General features: G+C 38.3%; 2 protein-coding genes across 8 annotated transcripts in view; both read right to left on the bottom strand.

Annotated features, from left to right (window-relative positions):
* Nucleotides 1-2,965: 2,965 nt before the first annotated feature.
* Nucleotides 2,966-21,783, bottom strand: part of LOC111605485 (probable G-protein coupled receptor 158) — a 30,329-nt gene continuing 11,511 nt past the window's right edge. For 2 of the 7 annotated variants that reach the window (XM_023324021.2, XM_023324022.2), the window contains exons 3-15: nucleotides 14,812-15,730; nucleotides 9,241-9,480; nucleotides 9,071-9,129; nucleotides 8,596-8,715; nucleotides 8,124-8,204; nucleotides 7,709-8,057; nucleotides 7,581-7,649; nucleotides 7,125-7,526; nucleotides 6,304-6,498; nucleotides 4,409-4,590; nucleotides 4,213-4,324; nucleotides 3,787-3,807; nucleotides 2,966-3,321 (exon numbers count right to left, since the gene is read on the bottom strand). In XM_023324021.2, the coding sequence (XP_023179789.2) occupies nucleotides 3,124-3,321; nucleotides 3,787-3,807; nucleotides 4,213-4,324; nucleotides 4,409-4,590; nucleotides 6,304-6,498; nucleotides 7,125-7,526; nucleotides 7,581-7,649; nucleotides 7,709-8,057; nucleotides 8,124-8,204; nucleotides 8,596-8,715; nucleotides 9,071-9,129; nucleotides 9,241-9,480; nucleotides 14,812-15,525 (2,742 nt within the window). In that variant the 5' untranslated portion in view covers nucleotides 15,526-15,730 and the 3' untranslated portion in view covers nucleotides 2,966-3,123. The other 5 variants (XM_023324024.2, XM_023324023.2, XM_023324025.2 and 2 more) reach the window with 5 other exon arrangements.
* LOC111605487 (aldehyde dehydrogenase, mitochondrial-like) lies at nucleotides 16,814-18,542 on the bottom strand. Its single transcript, XM_023324029.2, has one exon. The coding sequence runs from the start codon at nucleotides 18,452-18,454 to the stop codon at nucleotides 16,913-16,915; it is 1,542 nt and encodes a 513-aa protein (XP_023179797.1). The 5' UTR covers nucleotides 18,455-18,542; the 3' UTR covers nucleotides 16,814-16,912.

The raw sequence follows: 21,783 nt of genomic DNA, 5'->3' as shown, positions 1-21,783 counted from the left end.
CACAGTGCACACAAGTTGGTGCCTGGTCCTTTTCGCGGGTGCAGTCTTTGGATGCGTGTTTCCCGGCGCAACGCACACATCTGGGAGCTTTGTGGCAGTAGCGTTGTGTGTGTCCAAATTCTTGACAGCGATGGCATTGTGTCAGGTCGTTGTATCTTCTTGGCAGTTCCACTGTGCAGCGTTGCCTGCAGACAACTCGAATGTCCAAAATTTCTTTGTTGTTGGGGGCCTGAGCCACGTCAACAAAAAATATATTTAGCGGTGTTTTGTCCATACGGCTCAGTGGGTTGTGCACATTTGTAATTGTGTGGCCTTTGGTTTCCAATTCCTTTTTAATTAGTGTTGTATCAGTGCTGGAGTGAAGCCCTTTGAACACGACTCTATATGGTTTGTCCTCCTTAAGCTGGTAGCAGTGGAACTCCAATTCCAGCTTAGTAAAGTGGTCTATAACTCTGCGATAGTCCTCACTGCATTGGGTTAATACACCTATGTTATTCTTCTTTGGCTTAATTACGTATGATTTAGCATCAATTACTTTATCTATTATCTGTTGAAGTAGGGCCACAGACTTGATGTTTGGACACCATATGGGGGGCGGACGAGGTTTCGGTGTAGTTTGCTGGTCGGTCAATACTGGGGCTTCTGGAGCTACAGGTGATTCGCTGTAGTCTTCATCTTCTTCTACGAGCAGTGAAAATCGATTTTCTGATATTAATGCTGCATTGCTGGTGCTTGGTTCGTCGAAGATGAGCCTTTTCTTGATGGTTTTTGGTGAATTTGGCTGTTTACGTTTCGTGTTTTTGTTGTTAGTGATGCCTTGCACGGAGGCGATATCTATTTTTGAGTTTATTGGCATGATGGAGGCTTGCCTATTTGCCATCACAACGTTAAGCTGGGCTTGCATTTCTGCATTTACCTTTACAGCTGTAGCGAGGTTATTGACATTAGATGTCATCGCGGATTGTGCTTTTGAGTGCAGGCGCACTCGCGCCAAGCGACGAAATTTCGTAAATTGCAATTAAAGCAATTGAGTTACGCGGAAGCAAGCGATAAGAAAACGCTGCGTGTGCGGTTTTTGTTGCTGTTGCGTTGAAGAATGCACCGCAAAGTTCTATTTTTAGAACTCTGCAGCAGTAGAGCTTAAGCGAAGGTTTTGTTTTTTGGTTTTGAATTTTTGAGAAATTTTCTTTTGCAATGAGCAACTAAATTTTAGTATGCCATTTATTTTTGTATTTTTCAATTGTTATTATTAATTCATTTTATATATATCTTAAATTTGTTTGTTATTGTAATTCTGATACACACACATACATTATGTCAATTACATACATTCCTATATAATTTATATAATTTGTTATATATATATATATATATTTATGTATATATGCCATTTAGTTCAATTTATCAATATTTTATACACATACCTCTTTGATCAAACGCAATCAAAAAGTTGTTTTCCTTTTCTTTTTTATTTTTTTTTTAAATGCTCAACTTGTTGCATGCATGTTGTCTCTGTGTGTGTGTTTGTGTGTGTTTGTTTTCAACTAGTTTTTAAATATTTTTCCAATCTTTTGGGTTTTCCAAATATATATATATATATACCTCATATAAATGCCTATGTACTGTATACTGTATGTTTCTAGATGGCTTTTGTAATCTTTCTTTGTCTGTTCTCATTTTTGGACTTATCTATTCAGAATTATTTTCCATTTTAACGAGAGCGTCAAAAACGTCTTATATGGCTATCGGAGTAATACGATTTCAAAATACATTTCCAATGTATTTCGTTATTTTATTAGCAAAAATTAAAAATAAAAAAGTTTGTTAAATCAAAATTTCATTAAATCAAAAAATGTTTCTTTTTGGACATATGTTTTTTTTACTTTAATTTTTGTTTTAGCTACTTGACTATTATTAACATTCAGAACGATCGTTAAACCTGCCCCGCCCCCATATTTTCAACTGTAAAATTATACAACAATTTAATAATTCATTTACTTATTTCTTTTTAACTTTTTTGTTCGCTCTGTCACAAAGTTAACAAGTGCCTCGCTTTGATCGAGTATTTCTTTATTATTTGTTTTCAATTTCGCATAGTTCAGATATGCACATAAATCATTATGCATATATATATGTATTGGTATAGTATATACAAATATTCGCTATTCGCTGATTAGTTGCTGTGGTTTTACAATATATTTTTAAGTATATTCTTTTATATATATATATATATAATTATATAAAGTACATACATATTTTAAAGTCTAGGCGTCGATTGTGTAAGTAGTTTAGTTAATGGGGGGGAAGGACTAGAGGGGGTTTAGGAATTTCTAGAATTTCTAGTATGTGTTTTATAAGTAAGTATTGCCTATAAGCTCAAATTTACAACTGATTTACGACCATTAGGAATTGTCTTTTGAGTTTGTTTTTTAGATATTTTTATTGCGGTTACAAACGATAGGCAAATTATGAAATATGTTTGCTTTAGTTACTTTCAAGGAACTCAGTTGAAATTATTTTGAAAAAAAAAACGAGAGTAAAACAAACAGTGTTAGACAACTCATTTTGCTGCAACAGTTAGTTTAACGTTTACCTACACAGGTGGGCTCTGTTTTCAACTCTTCTTCTTGCTCTTGTCACATTTGAATAAATGAAAAACAAACAAACAAACCACACGCACAAAAAACAGCTCTTAAAAATTTATCAAAATTGTACAAAAATTCATTTTCACATTTTCTTCTGCTGTTGTTACTCAACACTGCTTCCTGCCAGTTACTTCATCTTCTTTTCTTTTTGTTAAAATAAAGTAATGTTTTTTTATTGTTTGTATATATACGATTCATATTTTCTTTTCTTTTTTATATATTATATTTTTAATATATAGTTTTTAACATTTGCTCATTCTCATTGCAAAAAAATTAAAGTAATTTCTTTTATTGTTTGTGTTGTTGCGCTATTTGTTATAATGCTGCACCTAATTCTCAGTTACATACATTCACATATATATATACTATATACTATATATAGATATATATATATATATATAGTATTAATATATACCTAGTTTTTGTGTTTTATCTTCCTTTGAGTTATATACAGTATCTGGGGCGCATCGCTCAAGGTTTACTTGGAATGCGAGACAACGGAATGCGAGACCATGGAATGGGATAGCATTGAATGCGATATGCCCGATATTTCGGCATAGGTATCTGTCGGTCCCTCGCCACTGCAAACTGAGTCCTCGGGCGTGCGTGATGGCTCCGCTTCGGTTATCTCAATATCCTGATGATGCTTATTGCTGCGATGTTTGGCACTTAAAGCCTGCGAAAGGTTTTTCTATATATTATATAGGGCAGTTTCTCGATTCAGCAATATTATTTTGTTTAGTGCATTGTTAGTTTCTGTTTGTTTTTTTATTGTTGTTTTAGTTTTAGTTTAGATACGAGTATATGAAGTGCTATTGGGTGTTCATGCATGTTGGGGGGACACTGACAGACAGAGACTCAAAGGACACGGCACAATCAGTTAATTTGTTTTTTTTAGTGGGTTTTTGGTAGCTCAGGCCTGCATGCTCAGTGGTTGTAAAAGACTTAACGATATGTTACGTAGATTTAGGCGCTATAGACAAACGTGCGCATTTCTATACTTTTTATTATTTATATTTTAGGTTAGGCACAACACATAGTTAGGTTATGTTTAAGATATTTTTTTAGGTTAGCTTTACGTGTATTTAACAGTGAAATAGACAGAGAGACAGAGAGAGAGAGAGAGACTGACGTTGCTTACCTTATCTTTGCTGCCCTTTTTCTACATACAGTATATTTGGTTTTTGTTGGTGGGTTTGAGTTTTTTGTTTGTTTCATTATATAGTACAAGTCATGACAAGAACAATGATATATATATAGATATTTCATATTAATATTCATATATATTGACACAGAAAGATTTTACAAGTGGAAATTGAGTTCAATAGAGAGAGAGAGTAAGAGAGAAAAATAGAGTTATAGAGACAAAGTGGGAGAGCTTAGGCTTTGATAGGGGGCTCGGACTAGGGGAACTTGGTTTTTGCGTTTTTAAAACATCGAGACAACTTTTGGCTTTGCTTAGGAAGTAAGAGCTTTGTTCGTTTCACTGGCTGGACTGGGCCTTGATGTAAATGTATTTTACAGTGAAGACGCTGACTTGACGGCCAGTTGATCTTCAGTCACTTACTTGCAATGAAAAGCGACGATGGCCCGCCTTGCGACCGCCGCGCCTTTTGCTAATGTGCGGATTATCCTGGCGCAGTGTCTTGTTCTTCAGTATCTCCAGTTGTGTGTACAGTCTGCAGTCGGGCGGAACGGAACGGAACGGAATGGCAATGAAACGTATTGGTACACATGGCAAGGGGCATGTTAATGGTGCTCACCTTTTGAGTTCGGCACGTATATCCTCGGGACTCATTTCGGATATGGTTAGCTCACCAATGTCGGGATCGCCCAGGCACAGGCCCGCATAGCCGCCGCCCAAACGCTGGCCGGCATCGTGTGACGTACCCTTGAAAGCATCCACAGGTAAACGCATTGATAGATCATACGCAAGCGAACGAACCTGCAAGCTATGAAGATGCAACAAACACCGCAAACCACACACTCAGCACCGTACGGGAACGGAACGAAAACGGAAACAGAAACGGAAACAGAAACAAAAACGGAAAAGCTAACGCTTAGCGGTTGAAACAGTTGAAAAGGAAATGGTAAAGGAAACGGAAATTCAAACTGAACATCAAGGGTTAACAAATAGAAAAATAATATTTATTAAAGTTAAGTATTGATAAAAGAATAGAAGAAACTTTTAGTGCGCTTTGTGTCAAATTGTGTATTGAATTTGTATGATTACACTCAGAGAAAAAGTGTGTGAAAATTCTTTCAATTTGAATATAAAAATATTAAATATATTTTGTTTGTAAACTTTAGACAATTTTTGGGATTTTTTAATTTTAAATTAAGCCCTGAAAAGACTTTGAAAATTAATGTTTTTACTTGATATTCTTAATGAAAGATTAATCGAGTTTTTTTCAACTTAAGTTAAGAGTTTTGCCTTTCAGCTTATAAATTTTATATTTTAAAATTTGAAGTCAGTTTTCTCTGAGCTTGTGTATGACTTATAGATTAGTGTTCTTATAAATGTGTGTCTGTTGGGGCGTGGGCGTGGTTATGTCTCTTGTGGTGCTGTAAATGAGATAAACATAGGTCAAAATCTAAACATAAATAGCGACGAGACTAGACGTTTTGTTGGGCTTTAGCTAAAGTAACTACTATGTTGAGAGAGTTAGACAGCGAGTATCACGGGTAAACAAAGAATTACAGAGAGACAGATATAGAGAGAAGCACAGAGAGTGTGAGAGACACAGAGTTATAGTTTATAGTGTGGAAGAAGAAGGAAATACTCTATAGTTTTGGTATACATGTTGGGTATTAAAAGGAAACCGATTTTTGTCATTATAAATTGTTTTGTTGTCTTAGCTGTTGTGTTAAGTAAATGCATGCAAACACACGCATGCAGCCATAGTGTTGGTTAACGTCTTAATTAAACAAAAACGAGTAAAAAGTACAGTTGTGCCAACTTAACAATTCGAGTGCAGTTAGAACGAAATGAGAAACATGAGTTGAAATCAAGAGCTTCGATAAATACATACAGTAAACATTCGGGTACAAAAATGACACTTGCAGCAACTTCATAGCTTGACTAAAATTCATGAAAATGTTAGCTTAATACTAAAAATTGTATTATGTAACTCCAAAAATGAATAAAACGCATAAGAAATTCAACTCGACAAATTATAAACTATTTTTCAATCTATGAAATTAATTTTGTATTTAGCAAAAAGCTTTCTTCGGCGCTGTCAAAATACATTTTGATGTTTTTTTTTTACAAAAATCGTTTCCTCAACCAAATGTCAATACCAAATACATGAACGAGTACGATTTACGATTTACGATATACGATTTACGATATACTTGGACCAATACAAGACGAGATGTGACGTAGCGACTGCGGACAAATGAGCACAAATTGAACCTACGGCGGGAATATCTCAACTTTCTAGTATATATATGCAGATACATATATATAATATATATATATGTAATATATGGTATATGTATTGAACTCGAACAAACTTTGGACGCACTTTTTTCATTATTTTTCTTTTTTTTTCATTTTGTTAGCAAGAAATAAATCTTAATGGTAAACGAAATGTTAATTGAAAATCATATGAAAAACTCAAGCGCCGTAGAAAAAATTGTCATCTAATTGTGTTACCTGCTTGTGTTGATACCACAATTTTGGCACAAATATCAAACCCAAGGCGAAGCTATTCGTCAGCTGCGAGCGCACAAACAGCGCCAGCAAAATGGCGCTGGGACTCATTTCCGGCAAATAGACAAAGCGCAGAAAATAGAAACTGGATGACACAAGGAACTCCAGCGTCAACGTTGTCACTAGAAATTGACGCTCCTGCAAAAAGGTAAAAATGGTAAAGAAAAATATTTGTAAGAAAAATCGTTTTGAGTAAATTTATTGTTGTTTAGAAATGAGAAGAATAAAATGTAGTTAGATAATTAAGTTTCATCTTAGATCAAATTTTAATAGAAACATGAAGATTATTCAAGTTATTTAGACCAATAATCAATAATAATATAACCGATATATATCGATTTTGATCATATGTGGCTTGATAGAATTTATTCCATGCTATGCTTTGTAATCAAAGTACAGTCTCACTTCAAAATCGTACTATTCATTTATTTTATAGCGATCGATAATTATCGATATGTGAGAAAAAAATTATATATTTATAACTTCAAATCCAAATCATATTTCATTGTATCTATTCATGCTAAAAGCGTATTTAAGACTTTCAACTAATCGATATTTATCGATTTAATAGAATTACAATGTTAAAGACAAAATATTATAATAGCTTGTTCTGCGTATGATTTAAATAATATACACTCCACATTTAAAGTTGTCTGTATATTTTCGAAATATATTATTAATTCGATTAGAAATTAATATTTATCGATTTAATCTTAATAGATATAAATTTCAATTAAACTATCAAATGAAAGCAGCTTGCTCACCCGAAACTGTGTATTGGCATTGCGACTGGCAATGGCCAAATGGAGGCCAAAGCACAGGATGAGCATCTCGCTGGTCTGCGTCACCAGTTCCCATTTGAGGGGATGGCAAGTGTTGGTGCTGACCTCCCGCAGACTCTCTAGCTGAGCGCTCTCCAGCAGATCTAGCGACGAGGCCGTGAACGCGGACATATAGCAGGTAACAGCAAATACCATGGTGCCCAGATACTTGAGCAGATCCACATCGCGGAGCACCCAACGGTGAGCTTTGCGTGTGCGAAAGTCCACCAGATGACGATAAAGCTTCAGTATAATTGCTCCATAACAGGTGATAAAGCCAATCTCACGCAGCCAGGGTTCCAGCAGGCAGCGCTCCGTGGAGGCGGGAAAGAAATGGACGGCAACCTGCGAGCAAATTTCATTACTATATAGATAAGTTCCTCGGTCAGACTAACCCACCGATGCATAAAGTAAAACAATGCCCAGCAGTATGGTCTCCAGCACAGTCCACATGCCCGAGGCAATGGCCTGAAATAGAACATGTTAAATACATGCTTTTCTAAAGAGTCTCTGCTAGCCATCTTCACCTTGCACTTGCGTTGCCTAAACACGATCACGCTGAGCACCACGCAGCACAGAATGCAGGCGCCCAGGACAATGGCGACCAGCAGGCGCAGACAGGCATCCAAATTGAGCGTGTCCTCCTCCTGAAAGTTGAGGCAAATGCCATGCAGATCGCAGTGACTGCAGCCACCCGGACAGGGTATACACGAATAATTGTCGTAGCCCTCGGATAGCTCCACCAAATCACCGCGAAAACCCTGCAACGTGGCATTCGGCAGGTAATAGGATTCGCGGCACAAACACGTGTAGACATCACGACTGGCCGCCGGCTTATTCTCCACGAGCAGGCAGAATGTAGTATTGCGATCGCAGCTGAACAATACATAAAGCAAAATGTTGTTTAGTTATAGATATAGTTCTTATTGAGGCTTGTCCTACCCGTGACGCCTGCCAAACACCTCCTCCAGGCCATCGTTGCACACATCCTCATCGGCAGCTACGAATGCAGCAGCAACAATTCTGTAATGTTTAAATATAAATAAGTAATTCAAAATATTTTTTAAAAATTTATTATTTTTAACAGCTAAGAAATGTTTAATAACTGAAGTGAAGCCTAAATCTGTGGAGAAAACTTTATAAATAGATTAATGAACTCAAATAAGAATTACAGCAGCTTCTTAGCTATTGTTGTTTTTGTAGATCACACAATATGAAGTAGAAGTACTTTCATATAAAATAATTTAGTTATGGTTTCTGTCCGTCAATAAGTCGAAATCATTTTCAATCAAATAACTAAGTCAACTTATCTAACTCCGACAGCTTAAGACCAGCTCTTCGATCTTCAATCACTCAATTATTCTAAACTATTTCATAGTGTTAGAAATATATATAATTCATATTAAAAGCTCACTTGATTCGGTGGTCGGTGAATGATATGCGAAATGGCCACAGCCAGCGCCCCGTCAACAGGTTGCAGTCACGAAAGGGCGCACCCCATTCCTGGGTGCCATCGCTGCTGTTCCAGGCGGCTCTATAAGTATTTTCGATTGGATCAAAGCAATTAGTGAACTGTCAACTGCACGCAACATTAGTTAAGCTAACATAAGTTAATATAATTATATTTAGTATATGTGCTTTGTTTGATCCTTGGGGAAAATCAAAAATTAAAACCTTTTAATAAAACTCAATGGGCATTTTGAGTTAAATAAAAATAGCTAAACAATCTAAACTTAAATAGAAAATGAAAATATATATTTATATAAAAATGTAATAAATATTTAAGCATAGAAACTTCATTTTATATGAATTGTGATCATATTTTAATATTTTTGTAAGGATTGTTTTTAATATATAATTTTTATAGATTTTTTTCAAATTCAACTCACCCCAATTCCCGCCAATAGGAACCCAAGTACGCCTTATTATGCACCTCATTCGGTGGTATCTGAAAGTTAAATAGGAAGAGCCAAAAGAAAAATGAAAAGAAAACATAAATCAGTTAAGCGCAATGTAAGCTAAATGCTATTTGCTTTTATTGTCGCAGGCTCAGACTGACCGTCACATTGTCCCTGAATTTGACAACGACTGTGTGTATGCTGGGCGCCGCGATGGCAAATGCCAACAGATTGTCATCCTCGTTGAGGGCGTGGCTGGCAATGGCATTCGCCCGACGGCTAACCTCCGCGCGCGTCTGCTCATCGATGGCAATGGGCATGTTGGCATTTGGAAATTTATTCGATAGGAATTCCGTGAATTTGCGTGCTGCGTCCTCGGCTATTTCGGTGAAGGTGTAAAACTGAAAATTCAATAGAAGGCAACAAATATGATAAATAAATCAATTCAACGATTTTCAAGAGAGGCAACACATATGCTATATACAGGTTCGATTCCCTAGACGTATTTTATATTTATATATTTTCCACAAATTTTCCCTTGCCTCTTTGCTTTTTATCAAGTAGCTATACTTATGCAACGTTTACGAATACGAAGAATACGAACAGAAATGGACAACACCCTGAAGACAAAGTTATTTTAAGCACATAACTGTACACACACACACACCGGCACACACTCAGACACACACCGAAGAACAAACCCAAGTGGAAAGCATTGAAAATTTGCAAAAAGCAAAGCAGAGCGTAAAAGGAGCTGTAATCCGAGCTAGTAATATGATAAGCTGTGCTGCACACATGACTCTCGAGAGTTATAATACTTTGTTTACCCTGGACTGAAGCACACCTTAGCCAGGATATCACATGTAAGCGGTCGAAAATGCGTGCTAACCTTAAGTGGGTGATATAATTGGTGTGAACGCGAAGAAAATTAAGCATACGTAAATAAGATGACCCCAGCACAAAGCGCCTTTTCTACTCGGTGTGTAGGCTATTAATTATTCACATGACGCATGCTTTTGCCCGGTTCAACACCTTTGTCCTGGTGCTGGTCCTGGTGCTGCGTACTGGCATGCAAAAAGTTCTTGGCAAATAATACGATTTAATGTCCAGGCAGCGCAACAAAATGCTACTAATGCTATGTATATATATATATATATATATAAAGAGCTCGACTTTAGTGGGCACAGATGCGTCGAGGATACGCTGTAAAGGACAACTCTGATGACATCATTATGCCTTTTGGTAACAAAAGGTAACCGCAGCACGTCGAGAGTGAAGGGGATTAAGATGGGCTGAGGCGTGCAGGGAGTGGTTGTGTGTGTGTGTGTATAGGCGGAAGAATGTGTGTGTACCTGTATGTGTGTGGGTGAGTCACCTTTGGCTTTTCAAACAAATATTTCCCATTAGCAATGCTCGACGCGCTGGGGCGACCACATTGCGTATACGATATGTGTGCCAGATGAAAAGCCAAATGAATTATTAACAAGAAACAAACATATTTGTACACAAATAACTAACACACACACACATGCATCGAGAGGGTCGATTCATTCAGGCGTGTTGCGGTCTCCGCCAAAGAAAGAAACAAACAAACAACAAAAACAAATGTGAAACACTTGTAAATAGCAAAAACCACAAAACAGAAGCGAGTGTGCAATAAAACATGCATATATTTGCAGGCGCACATACACATGGCTGTTTATACACATGTAAATAAAGCCAGCAACTATGCCAAGTGTTGTGCCACACACACTCACACACACACTCAGCCCACAAGCAGTTGAAATGAAATCCGTAAAGCGCGTTTTACTGGCTTTTTAATGTCTCATGCCTCGACATCTCGTCGCGCACTCGGATATGCCGGCATTATGCATGTATATATGTATATATGTAATACACATATACATATGTTTTTGTACACTCAAAGAAAAAATGACTAGCATGTGCTAGGCTCTGGTACAAGCTGCTAATTGACTTAAATATACTCAAAGATATTGAAATTCAGTTTAGTTTTTTTATTTTATTTATTTATTTAATAAAACGTTAATTTTTTTAGCTGTTTCTCTCAGTGTATGTTTATACAAAATTCTTACTTATGACCATAAAAATATTTACATGCCCATATGGCATTTGGTCGTCGTTGTCGTCGACGTTGTGGCTGTTGTTGTTGTTGCCATTTGCATGTTTTGCCATCGTGTTATTCGCTTTGTGCTTAATGAATAAAATATGTCAGCTGCTTTGCTTTGCGTTTATTCTTCGTGTTTTTGTTTTGTGTTTTGCTGCTGTTGACACTTACAAATCTCATCTGGGCAGCTTAGAAGTATGCACTACTCGGAGCACATCTTCATTATGCAGTGCAACTGCCTGACTGCCTGTGGGGCGACCTGCTTGAGTGTGCCTTCAAGTCTCAGCCGCATTGCAATTTAGCAAAACGTTTGCTTATTCAAGCAGCACACGCAAATTGTGGATCACGCGCTTAAAGTTTTGAATGTGCTGAAGAAGTGTAATTCAAAAACGAAGCATTTAAGCATGCGCCAAATCAAGCTGCAGGCGACGTGGCTATTTCTCAGGCAGATTTCCGGCTTGCGCCTTGAGCTTATGCAACTTTTTTTTTATTTACGAATACGAATGTGTGTGAAATGGATTTGATTTTAATTTTTTTTGTATTTGCTCTACATACGTAACTGAAATGGTAGCTATAGATGGCGTTGTCAGACATTTCCGGTTTGAGCCTAGAGGTTATGCAACACTTTTTTCATTTCAGTATTTAGAAAGTTAACAGCTGTTAATCTAACATTTTCTGTTAACAGATGGCATCTTTATGTTATATTCTTGCATTTATTATTGAGAATAAAACAATTTTTCTATTTATTTATATTGCAATTATTTACGATGCAAAAGAAAAAGTTCAATAGCTCTTGTTTAAATGGTTGTAAGTATAAATAAATCATAAAAGTATTCTATTGAAAAACTCTTTTTGTATAAGATATAACTCCGATGCAATGCACAAGCTAAATCAGCGGGGTGCAATTAGTTAAATATTTTTGACGTTGCATTGTGTTGTGTTAGTTATGTTGTTGCTTCACTGTGGTTGTCGTTGCTGTGCCGGCTGTCGTTGTTATTGAAACAAAGGCAAACAAATAGGCAGCGGCACAGCGTACATATAAATTTGTGAGCCTGTTGTTGAAGCGTAACAAAAGCAAACGCTGCCAAGAGGAGCAGCAACAGCAACAGCACCAACAATGACAATAACAATAACAATAAGAACAAGCAACAACAATAACGCTTGACAGGCATTGGACAACGCGTCCGCTGTTGACCAGAGCCGCACAGCCAAACAAAAGGCAGCCGGGACAAGCTCCCAAATGCGCTTCAGCATACACCGCCAAAGAGTATTATAAGTATGTTATAAACTATGTAACTTATAGAAGGAAAATCTTTTAAGTTTAAACGGGAAACTTCACTGTACGGCTGACAAGCTGAAAATCTTCATTAACTAAGAAACTTTTTAGGAAAAAATTATTTTCTGCTTACTTGAACGTTTAACAATTGTTAGAGTATTCGAGCTTCGGTGTGCCCAGTAGCTGCTTTTTTTATTATTATTATTATTTTTTTGACTCCTACCCCAAGCCCAGCTGTGCTGCAATGTGCGCCACTTTATTCATTATATTGTACAGCGTTTTTATATATAGCCAAGTGGGGACCTACGTGGCTAAGTATGACACACTCAAGTGTATAGATCCAAATCGCACACACACACACACACACCAAGAGCAACCTAATGGCAATTTACAAATTTGCTTGCCATTTTGTTCAGAGCAATTGAAATTGTATCTTTTAATTATGGCTCTCAGCTGCTTGGCAATTGCGTCAAGGCCCAGCATCCAGCCAGCAAGCCAGTCAGCCTCATCGATCGCCCATTCTCTCAGTGTGTATATGAGTGGGCGAATCAGGCAAGAAGTGGAATTGCTGCGACGTGGCACATTGTTTACACGTTGTCCCATTGAATATTTATACGAATCGCGCAGCTGGCTAAAAATAGCTGCAAAGCAACTGATGGAAGAATTTAAAATTGGAAAATGCGACTAGGCACGATTAACATTGGCTATCGATATAAATAAAAGACGTTGCTTGCTAACTCACAGCTCGATAACACTTTAAGCTGATATGCCAATTTATCGATAATGACATTTTCCGCTTGTAAAATACATTCGTATATCTATCATATCTAATGACAGTCACGCGCTCATCTCTGACTAGCTGATTGGCTGATGAGGTTGTGGTTGAGAGTTTCGCTATCTTTAAATTTCAAGTTCGCACTGGAATTGTCATGCAAATTCAATTAAAATATCGTTGATAGACCGCACGCCAGTTACTGGCAGCCAGATACAGGCCAAGATACCACCCAGAGCCTGTGGCTGTGACTTCTTTAGTATCTTTTAATTAACTTGCGAGAGCAAAACGCGTGACATGCCGTCAAGCAGACGACGAGCTGTTTTCCTACTGTCGGCTGCCTGCTTGCAAATCCCATGTAATACCTGTAACCCTGCTACACCCCATGCGCTGTTCGCCCTCGTCTTGTGGCTAGATAGTATGTGCGTCAGACATGGCGTATGCGAAATATTTTTTACGACCGTCAACAACATGGCGTGGCGGGACGGGCTCTTGGCTGGGTTTTTCTTTCGAATTTCGTGCGCGCAAAAAGATTTTTGTCAGCATGAAAATGCGAAAGCCTGATTCAACTTATGCTCGAGAAGCCACGTCAGTGGGAGACCAGGGTGCCAAGTGGGGTTGCTGCCTCAGCAATTTTATTGATTAGACACCGAAAAAAGAAATCGCCCCGCCCCTTTGCTGCTGCTGCTGCCGCTTCTGCTTGTGACAGTTTCGACCGAGTAGCATTTTATCAACTGCCAAGCTAGCAGTTTTAAATATTCATGCTAATTGCCCGCTTTGGGTCGATTGCAAGCTGCAATTTTTCCCACAACCAAAACCATTGTCTCCCAAATGACCCAACTGGATGACAGAAATAGCTTACCAAATTGAGATAATTAATGGATTATCCAATTAAATCTGATAAATGTTCTGTCAACAAAGTTATGGTGCGCTTTAAAGTGCTCTTTTATTCCCGTAAGCTCACATCTCAAACTAGTAAATCGAAAACGGTATTAAAAGAAGAATATTGAGTTATTTGACACTGATCTCCATATCAAATTAGTAGAGCAGATTGGTTTAATTTGAACTGACAGCTCTCATAGCAGTTCTTTAAGAAGCAGAAATGTTAATAACAGTGATTTGCTTGTCTTATAAAAGCTTGAATACATTAACAGACTGTAAATCATCGCTCGTGAGAACGAAACTTACAGAAAGACTGTTAAGAGCTGCCTTATGTACTTTTAAGATTTAACAGACAGCTCTCATAGCTGTTCCTAAAGCAGCAGAAATGTTAATAACAGTGATATGCATTAGCTATTCGAATGGCTTATAAAATCTTCAATATCTTAACAGACTGTAAGTCGTCGCTCTTACAGAGAAACTGTTAATAGCAGTCTCATGTATGAGCTATGAGAATATCTGTTAAAATAAGAATTATGTTTGCCTTATGAGCAGTTTTAAGCATTTAATGGACTATTATGCGTCTCCACTGCTGAAGGTACAAATGTCCCCATCAGTTGCTTGTATTTATTATTAAAAAGTGTTAATCTAAGTATTAATGACAAATAGTCAAAACTTACCGGCTCATCGGGCAGCGTCTCTAGGACTTTTGGCTCACATTTCTCTGGCTTTTTGCTGCTACTGCCAGTGGCTGTGACTGTTGCTGATGTGGTTGTTTGTGGTGCTGTTGTTGTTGTTGTCGCTGCCGTTGTTGGTGGTGTGCCTTCGACAGTTGTTGTTGTTGTTGTGGCGCTGCGTTTGCGTAAGCGTTCCGCATTAGTCAGAGCGGACACCACGCTGCCCACGGGCAACAGCTCATCGAAATCAAAGCCGGTCGCCTCGTGCAGCTGGTATTCCGGCACGCTCTCGCGCACCTGAGCACGTTTATAGTAGGCGAGCAGAGCATCACGTCGACTACTGCCGGGTGATGCTGTCGCATGTGGCAGCAATGCTAACAGCAGTAGCAGCAGTGGCAGCAGTTGATAAAGTCTGTGGCATGGCAGATAGCAATTGTTGCTGTTGTTGTTGTTGTTGTTGTTGGTGTTGTTGTTGTGTTTGTTGCTATTTTGTGCAGTTGCTCGTTGGTTTTGTTGTTGCTTTTTCAGGTGGTCTCGATCTCTGTGTTTCGTGTGGCATTTGTGGCTGAATAGTTGAGTATTCGTTAGAGTATTCATTTGATTTTGGTGGCATATTTTGTTGCTTTCACTTTTATTATTATTAATATTAATATTTTGATAGTTGCTTTCATGCATTGAACTTTGAGCTTTTGACTTTGTTGCTATGCACAGTTCCATATCACTAGAGTTGTTCGGGGTATTTTGTATAAAAATTTGTGTGTTGCCGTTGCCGTTGCCGTTGCCGTTGCTGTTGCTCTTTCTCTTCGTCCCGTGCTTGTTGTCCCTCTTCTTTATCGTCTAGTTGCAGCACTTGTAATCGTTGTGGGCGTGACGTGCTGGGCAGCTTCAATTTGTTATTCCACGTGTGGCACAGCGCGCACATCTGCAAATGAGAAAAGTTTCTTTCTTATAGTCAAAAATGCAGCAAAGATAATAAAGCTAGCAAGAACTAAGGTAAGGTGACTGACTAGCAGATACCCGGCAAGCTGTTGGCGTAGAATTGTAGTTTTTTTTTTTTTTATTAATCGCTGTTTTTATTTGCAATCTGTCTTATACTAGACAATAAACAAATTTGTTGGGCTCCAAAGAGATCAATTCATATATTTATCTACTTTACATATTTATCTATTTCTGTGGGGTAGGTATAGGACATATATACAGCAGAATATTAGAGGAAAGACGGTCAAGAAATGAAATAGATCTAAACTAGAGGCTTTCAGCTGGGCTTGTCTGAGAGTCTGTTTATGTAAGGCTCAGTGAGAGCACTGAAGAACAAAAACACTTTCTTCTCAACATTCTCCAGCTCATTTAAGATGCAAATCTACCCAAAATACGAACAGGGTATTAAAAAAGACAAATATTCAAATTTTACTCGAGCGTTGCAAACTTCAAGTCAAAGTTGCCAACTTCTCGCCTACACATACACAAAATATCTATATATAGATGGAAGCAATTTCATAATTAATAAAACTACGAGCCCTGTCGAGTGCCCTAAAGACGGACCAACTTTTCCTCCGCCTTTGCAGCGTTCAATTACATAACGCAATTTCGAAAAAAAGGAAAAGTGCACATCATTTGTGAAAATGGATGGAAAACTTTAATCAACATTTAAGCATCAAGTTTTCACTTTTTTTTTCTTTAGTTAATAATAGCTAAGCGTTATAGTTCATAACTCAATCTTCGTGAGACTTTCGGTAAACTTCAATAAAGGGAAGTTATTATAAATTGCTCTCACTGGATGTGTCTTAATGGAGGGCTATAAGCTAGTCAGCTATAGCAGTCGTAAACAAGTTGCAAGAAAGGGAGTGCTTGACTAGCAGATACCCTGAAGCCTGAGTAAATATGCAATTCCCGTCATGCCACGTTTCTGCTTTAGACCATCTACAAAATTGTCGTAAGGCAATTATAACTGTGATAAATTGATTTTATATCAAGCTTAGTAATTACAAAGTTTGCAAGTCCGTCATTCGATCTCTCAAAGTAAAATTTATTCAATTGGTATAAAGCGTCCGTAATAAGATACAATAAATATTGCAGTCTGTCTTCTAAAACCTGTAAGTCACACTTAGGAGTTTTTCTCTAACACTTTGACAATAACACTCTTAACTTCGGTATAATTTGATAGCGCATATTCGCTGTTCTCACGCCCGCAGCCGGACATCTTGTAGCCTCCGAAGGGCGTGTGTGCACCAAGCACATTATACGTGTTGACCCAAACGGTGCCAGCGCGCAGACTGTTGACCAGAAAGTTGGCCTTGTCCAGGTCTTTGGTGAAAACTGATGCGGCCAGGCCGTATTCTGAGTTATTGGCACGCTCGACTACCTCCTCCAGGTCCTTAAAGCGCATTATCTGCTGCACAGGTCCGAAGATCTCCTTCTTAGCAATGGTCATGTTGTCCTTGACATCAGCGAAGACTGTGGGCTGCACAAAGTAACCCGATTGTTCAGCTCGTTCACCTCCGGCGACAAGCTTAGCTCCCTGCTTTTTGCCCGTTTTGATTAGCTTCAAGATCTTCTTCATCTGCTTCTCGCTGATCTGTGGGCCCTGCTCTGTCTCCATATCGAAGGGATCACCCACAACGCGTTTCTTGGCGCGCTGCGCACTGCGTTCCACAAAATCGTCGTATATCGCATCCTGAACATAGGTGCGTGAAGCGGCGCAACAGCATTGACCCATGTTGAAGAATAGACCAAAGTGGGACGTCTCCACAGCATACTCCAGGTCAGCATCATCTAGAACTATGTTTGGCGATTTGCCACCCAACTCGAGAGTCACTCGCTTCAGGTTTTCTTCACCAGCAGCCTTTTGGATTTGTTTGCCCACGGCCGTGGAGCCCGTGAAGGCGATTTTGTCGACACCAGAATGTTGGGCTAGATAGGCGCCAATATCACCATAGCCAGGCACTATGTTCACTACGCCTGGCGGGAAGCCTGCTTTCTCAATCAGATGTGCAACGTACAGAGCCGTCAGCGGCGTCTGCTCGGCTGGCTTCAGAATAATTGTGTTGCCCGTTGCCAGAGCTGGTCCCAATTTCCAGGCCAGCATCAGAAGGGGAAAGTTCCAGGGTATAATTTGGCCGCACACACCAACTGGCTCGTGCCGCGTATAGCAAAAGAAGTCACCGTCGGCGGCAATGGTTTTGCCGTGAATCTTGTCTGCCCAGCCGGCATAGTATCGCAGATGCTTAATAGTCAGAGGCAAGTCCACTGCCTTGGAGATGGCAAAGGGCTTGCCATTATCGAGTGTCTCCAAGCTGGCCAAGTAGTCGATGTCACGTTCTATGAGATCAGCCAGGCGATTCATCAGTCGCCCTCTGTCCGAGGCATCCATGCGACGCCATGGCGAGCCCAATAAGAACGCCTCTTGAGCTGCTTCCACAGCTAGATCTATCTCCTCGCAGCCTCCTCGCGCAACAGAAGTAATTGTGTCCTCAGTGGCAGGATTTATGGTCTCAAAAGTTTCGCCCGATTTGCTAGTGCACCACTGATTGTTGATAAAAATGCCCGTCTTTTTAATTTTCGGACACCTGGGAGATCGGCCTGTACAGGTACGCGTGAGACTTTTAACGCATATCAGACGCCGCAGACCCGAAGAAGAACGGAACATTTCTTATAATTTTGAAAAAAAAATATATAAAAAGTAAACTTAAATTTTGTTTCCGACGTTTGTTAAAAATAATGTAAAACTGATCGAACAACTAACATTTTCCCGTAAGCAAAACTAAATCTTTACTTGTGAAGTGAATTTCAAGCGAACTGAATTTCTCATAAACAGATAGAAGAAGTCTTCTATGAACTGGTTCATATGCATTTTTCTTGCCAGGCTAAACAAACATCAAATTATATGAAACTCTCTACTACGCAATCATATAACGAATCTTAGCTTTATATAGTCATTAAAGTATAAGCTCTAAATATAAAACTCAAATGAACTAGTTCAAATATTTCTACTGTTTAAACAGCTTGAAAATCCAGCTTTAAATTATATCATCTATATATATATATCATTTAAATTACATCATCTACCGAATCTTATCTTAATATATAGTAAAGTATATGCGCTAGATGCAAAGGCCAAATGAACTAGTTCAAATATTTCTACTGCTTAAAGAGCTTAAAAATTCAGCTTTAAATTATATAAAACTTCCTACCACTCAGTCATCTACCGAATCATATCTTAATATATAGCCATTAGAGTATATGCTCTAAATATAAAGCTCAAATGAACTAGTTCAAGTATTTTTAATATTTAATAACTATAAGTAACCAGCTTTTAAATGATTGAAAACTTTTTGCTACAAAAGCGACACACAAAATTTCAGCTGATTATTCTAATATAGCAACATACCTCAAAATGAACTAGTTCATATGTCTATCTGCACTTAGATTTACTGCATTACATAAATGTAAACCAAATGCGAACCAGTTCACATATGATTCAAGCCATAAATTCCCTCCTTTTAGCCAGCTTTTTCATTGAGTAATGAATATTTTCACTCGAAATTAACGCGGCTTTGCTGACACACTGCGACTCGGCGGCTGTAACTGTATATTAACGCATACGTTATCTGTGCGCCCCTTGGATAGATACGCGCATGCATATCTCATGTGCACATATGTATAGATAGAGATAGAGATGTAATTACCTATGAAGTGCTGTCAACGCGCGCTCACTTTTTACATGCAATTAACTTTAACTGCATTTATCGTTAAAATTATGCTGATTGCCGTTTCATGTGCAGTTGCCATTTGAGTGCATTTAAAAATGTCAGCAGTATCACCCAATAGGCACACACACCCACACATACGTACACATACACTAAAAACACACACACACACAGTGACACAGAGTTCCAATTACGTCAATTGCAATTTTATATCAACGCAAATTGCAATTTAATTGAAAGTGCTCCGCCAGCCATAAAAGCAGCTATAAACATAGTTAAGCTACGAATAACATTCGTGATACGAACTATCTAATGCCCTGTCTACACATATAGATTTTAGACTTTTCAAAGAAAAATATATCTAATAAACTATATAGTCATCTTGTACTATTTAAACAGTCTTATATCAGTCTTATATATTTATATAGTCATCTGCAGACCTGTTTAAATATTGCGCCTTTAATATATTAATATAAAAATTTATTATTATAATATATTATTAAAAATATTATTATAAAAAATTTATAATATGTTATTATAAAAAAATTTTAATTTGAAATTATATAAATATAAACATTAAAAGAACATAATCAAACCCTGATCAAAGCAGACAAGAAAGAAGATCTAGATAGAGTCAAATTAGTTTTCTGCTCAAAATTGAAACCCCATCAATCTTGATCAAAGCAGCATTCTACAATCACATCTAAAGAATTTTTACTGTATAATATATTAAGAGCCAGCTTAGCGTCAAACTAGTCAAGTCAAGTAATATTTGATTTGCTTCGACTGGCTGTTTGACAATCCGTTTTGAATGCTCCCGACAGTCAGTCGATATATTATATAGTCTTTTTGCATAATTAACCAGATTGTTCAGATTGTCATTTACAGTTAGCGCTAGGCACTAGGGACTGCCACGCCCACGAAACAAGTGGCACATGCTCAGATGTTGTAGAAAAAAAAAACTGTAAAAGACAAAAGCAAACGAATGCAAATATTATGCGCGCAGAATGTAACGATTCCCAGTGGACGCAGTAGCTGGTCGCGCATAAGCCTCAACCTCCACGCAACGCGCTCCCTCTGGGAGGCGTGGCATATGCTGTAAAGCGCTTTTCAAGTGCCGCAGCGGCAGCAGCAGCAAGCCATAATTTTCGCATTTGCCACAGGGCAAAAAAATACAAATAAAAAATATAAATTTAAATCGAGCTACGTTTTTCTTCACATATTTAAAGCAGTTTCAAGCAAATCGAATTAAATGTGATTTATGAATAATTTTTATTTGGGCTTTTTTAAAAGCATTGCAAATTGCCGTGTGGCGCAAATAGGACGTTCAACAAATTGACGCTAATTGAAATTAATTATACCCTGTGCCCACTGAGCAAGTGGCCAATAAGGAGTAGCATGGTGCTCGTCACTGCTTATGCAACAGGCAGAAGTAAATAACGGTGATTGGATGAACTATGACTCATTTGCATATTGCGCACAAGTCGCAATTATCGATAAATATCGATTCATACTAAAGCATATTTAAAGCTCTTGAAAAGCTGAAAATTTCAAATTTTAAATCTTTTTACTTTTATTTAACTACAGTTTATGTAGACTTTAAACGATTTATTATTATTTTTGAGCTTATGGTAAACTTCATATTGATGTAGGTCAGCTCAAAAAGTTTAGGCTTGATTGATATTGGCTATTAGTTGGGTATTTGCTAGTCGAACACTTGTGACTGGCGCACGTTTTTATTGTGTGTTTTTTGCACAATTCAGAGAATATTGGGCCCATTCCATTTTGGCACATGCGCCATAAACAAGTCGCCGATTACGTGATTTGGCCAGATGCCAAATCTAGATATGGGGCCCCCGAAAAAAAAATAAATAAAAGTGCAGCAGCTTAGCCAGCTGTTGCTGTTGTTGCTGCTGCTGCTGCCAATGTTGTTGTTTGCCAGCTGGTTGTTGCCTGTTTTCTGCCTGGCTGCGTCGCACCTGGCCTCACCTTGACACTCGCTCAACTGCAGCTAATGCGAGCTGTGAATCTGCTGCACAGGACGCCACCGCTCTCTCTCTCTCTCTCTCTCTGCGCTCTCTTTCTATATATGTATGTGTGTGTGTGTATTGGTTTTACAGTTTCGCACACACAGTTTCCAATTAACAGCGCCGTGCGAAATTGTTGTAGCATACTTTTCTGCGCTGCCTGCCACACTCACACACGCTCACACATATGGAAACCACATTGTTGTTGCTTATGTCACACAGCGTGTGCGTGTGTGCGTGCA

The sequence above is a fragment of the Drosophila hydei genome, unplaced genomic scaffold (genome assembly GCF_003285905.1).
Source record: "Drosophila hydei strain 15085-1641.00,03,60 unplaced genomic scaffold, DhydRS2 tig00008114-arrow-pilon, whole genome shotgun sequence".
Classification (NCBI taxonomy): domain Eukaryota; kingdom Metazoa; phylum Arthropoda; class Insecta; order Diptera; family Drosophilidae; genus Drosophila; species Drosophila hydei.
Note: the sequence above shows the minus strand (reverse complement) of the source record. Positions and strands in the feature narration are given on the sequence as shown.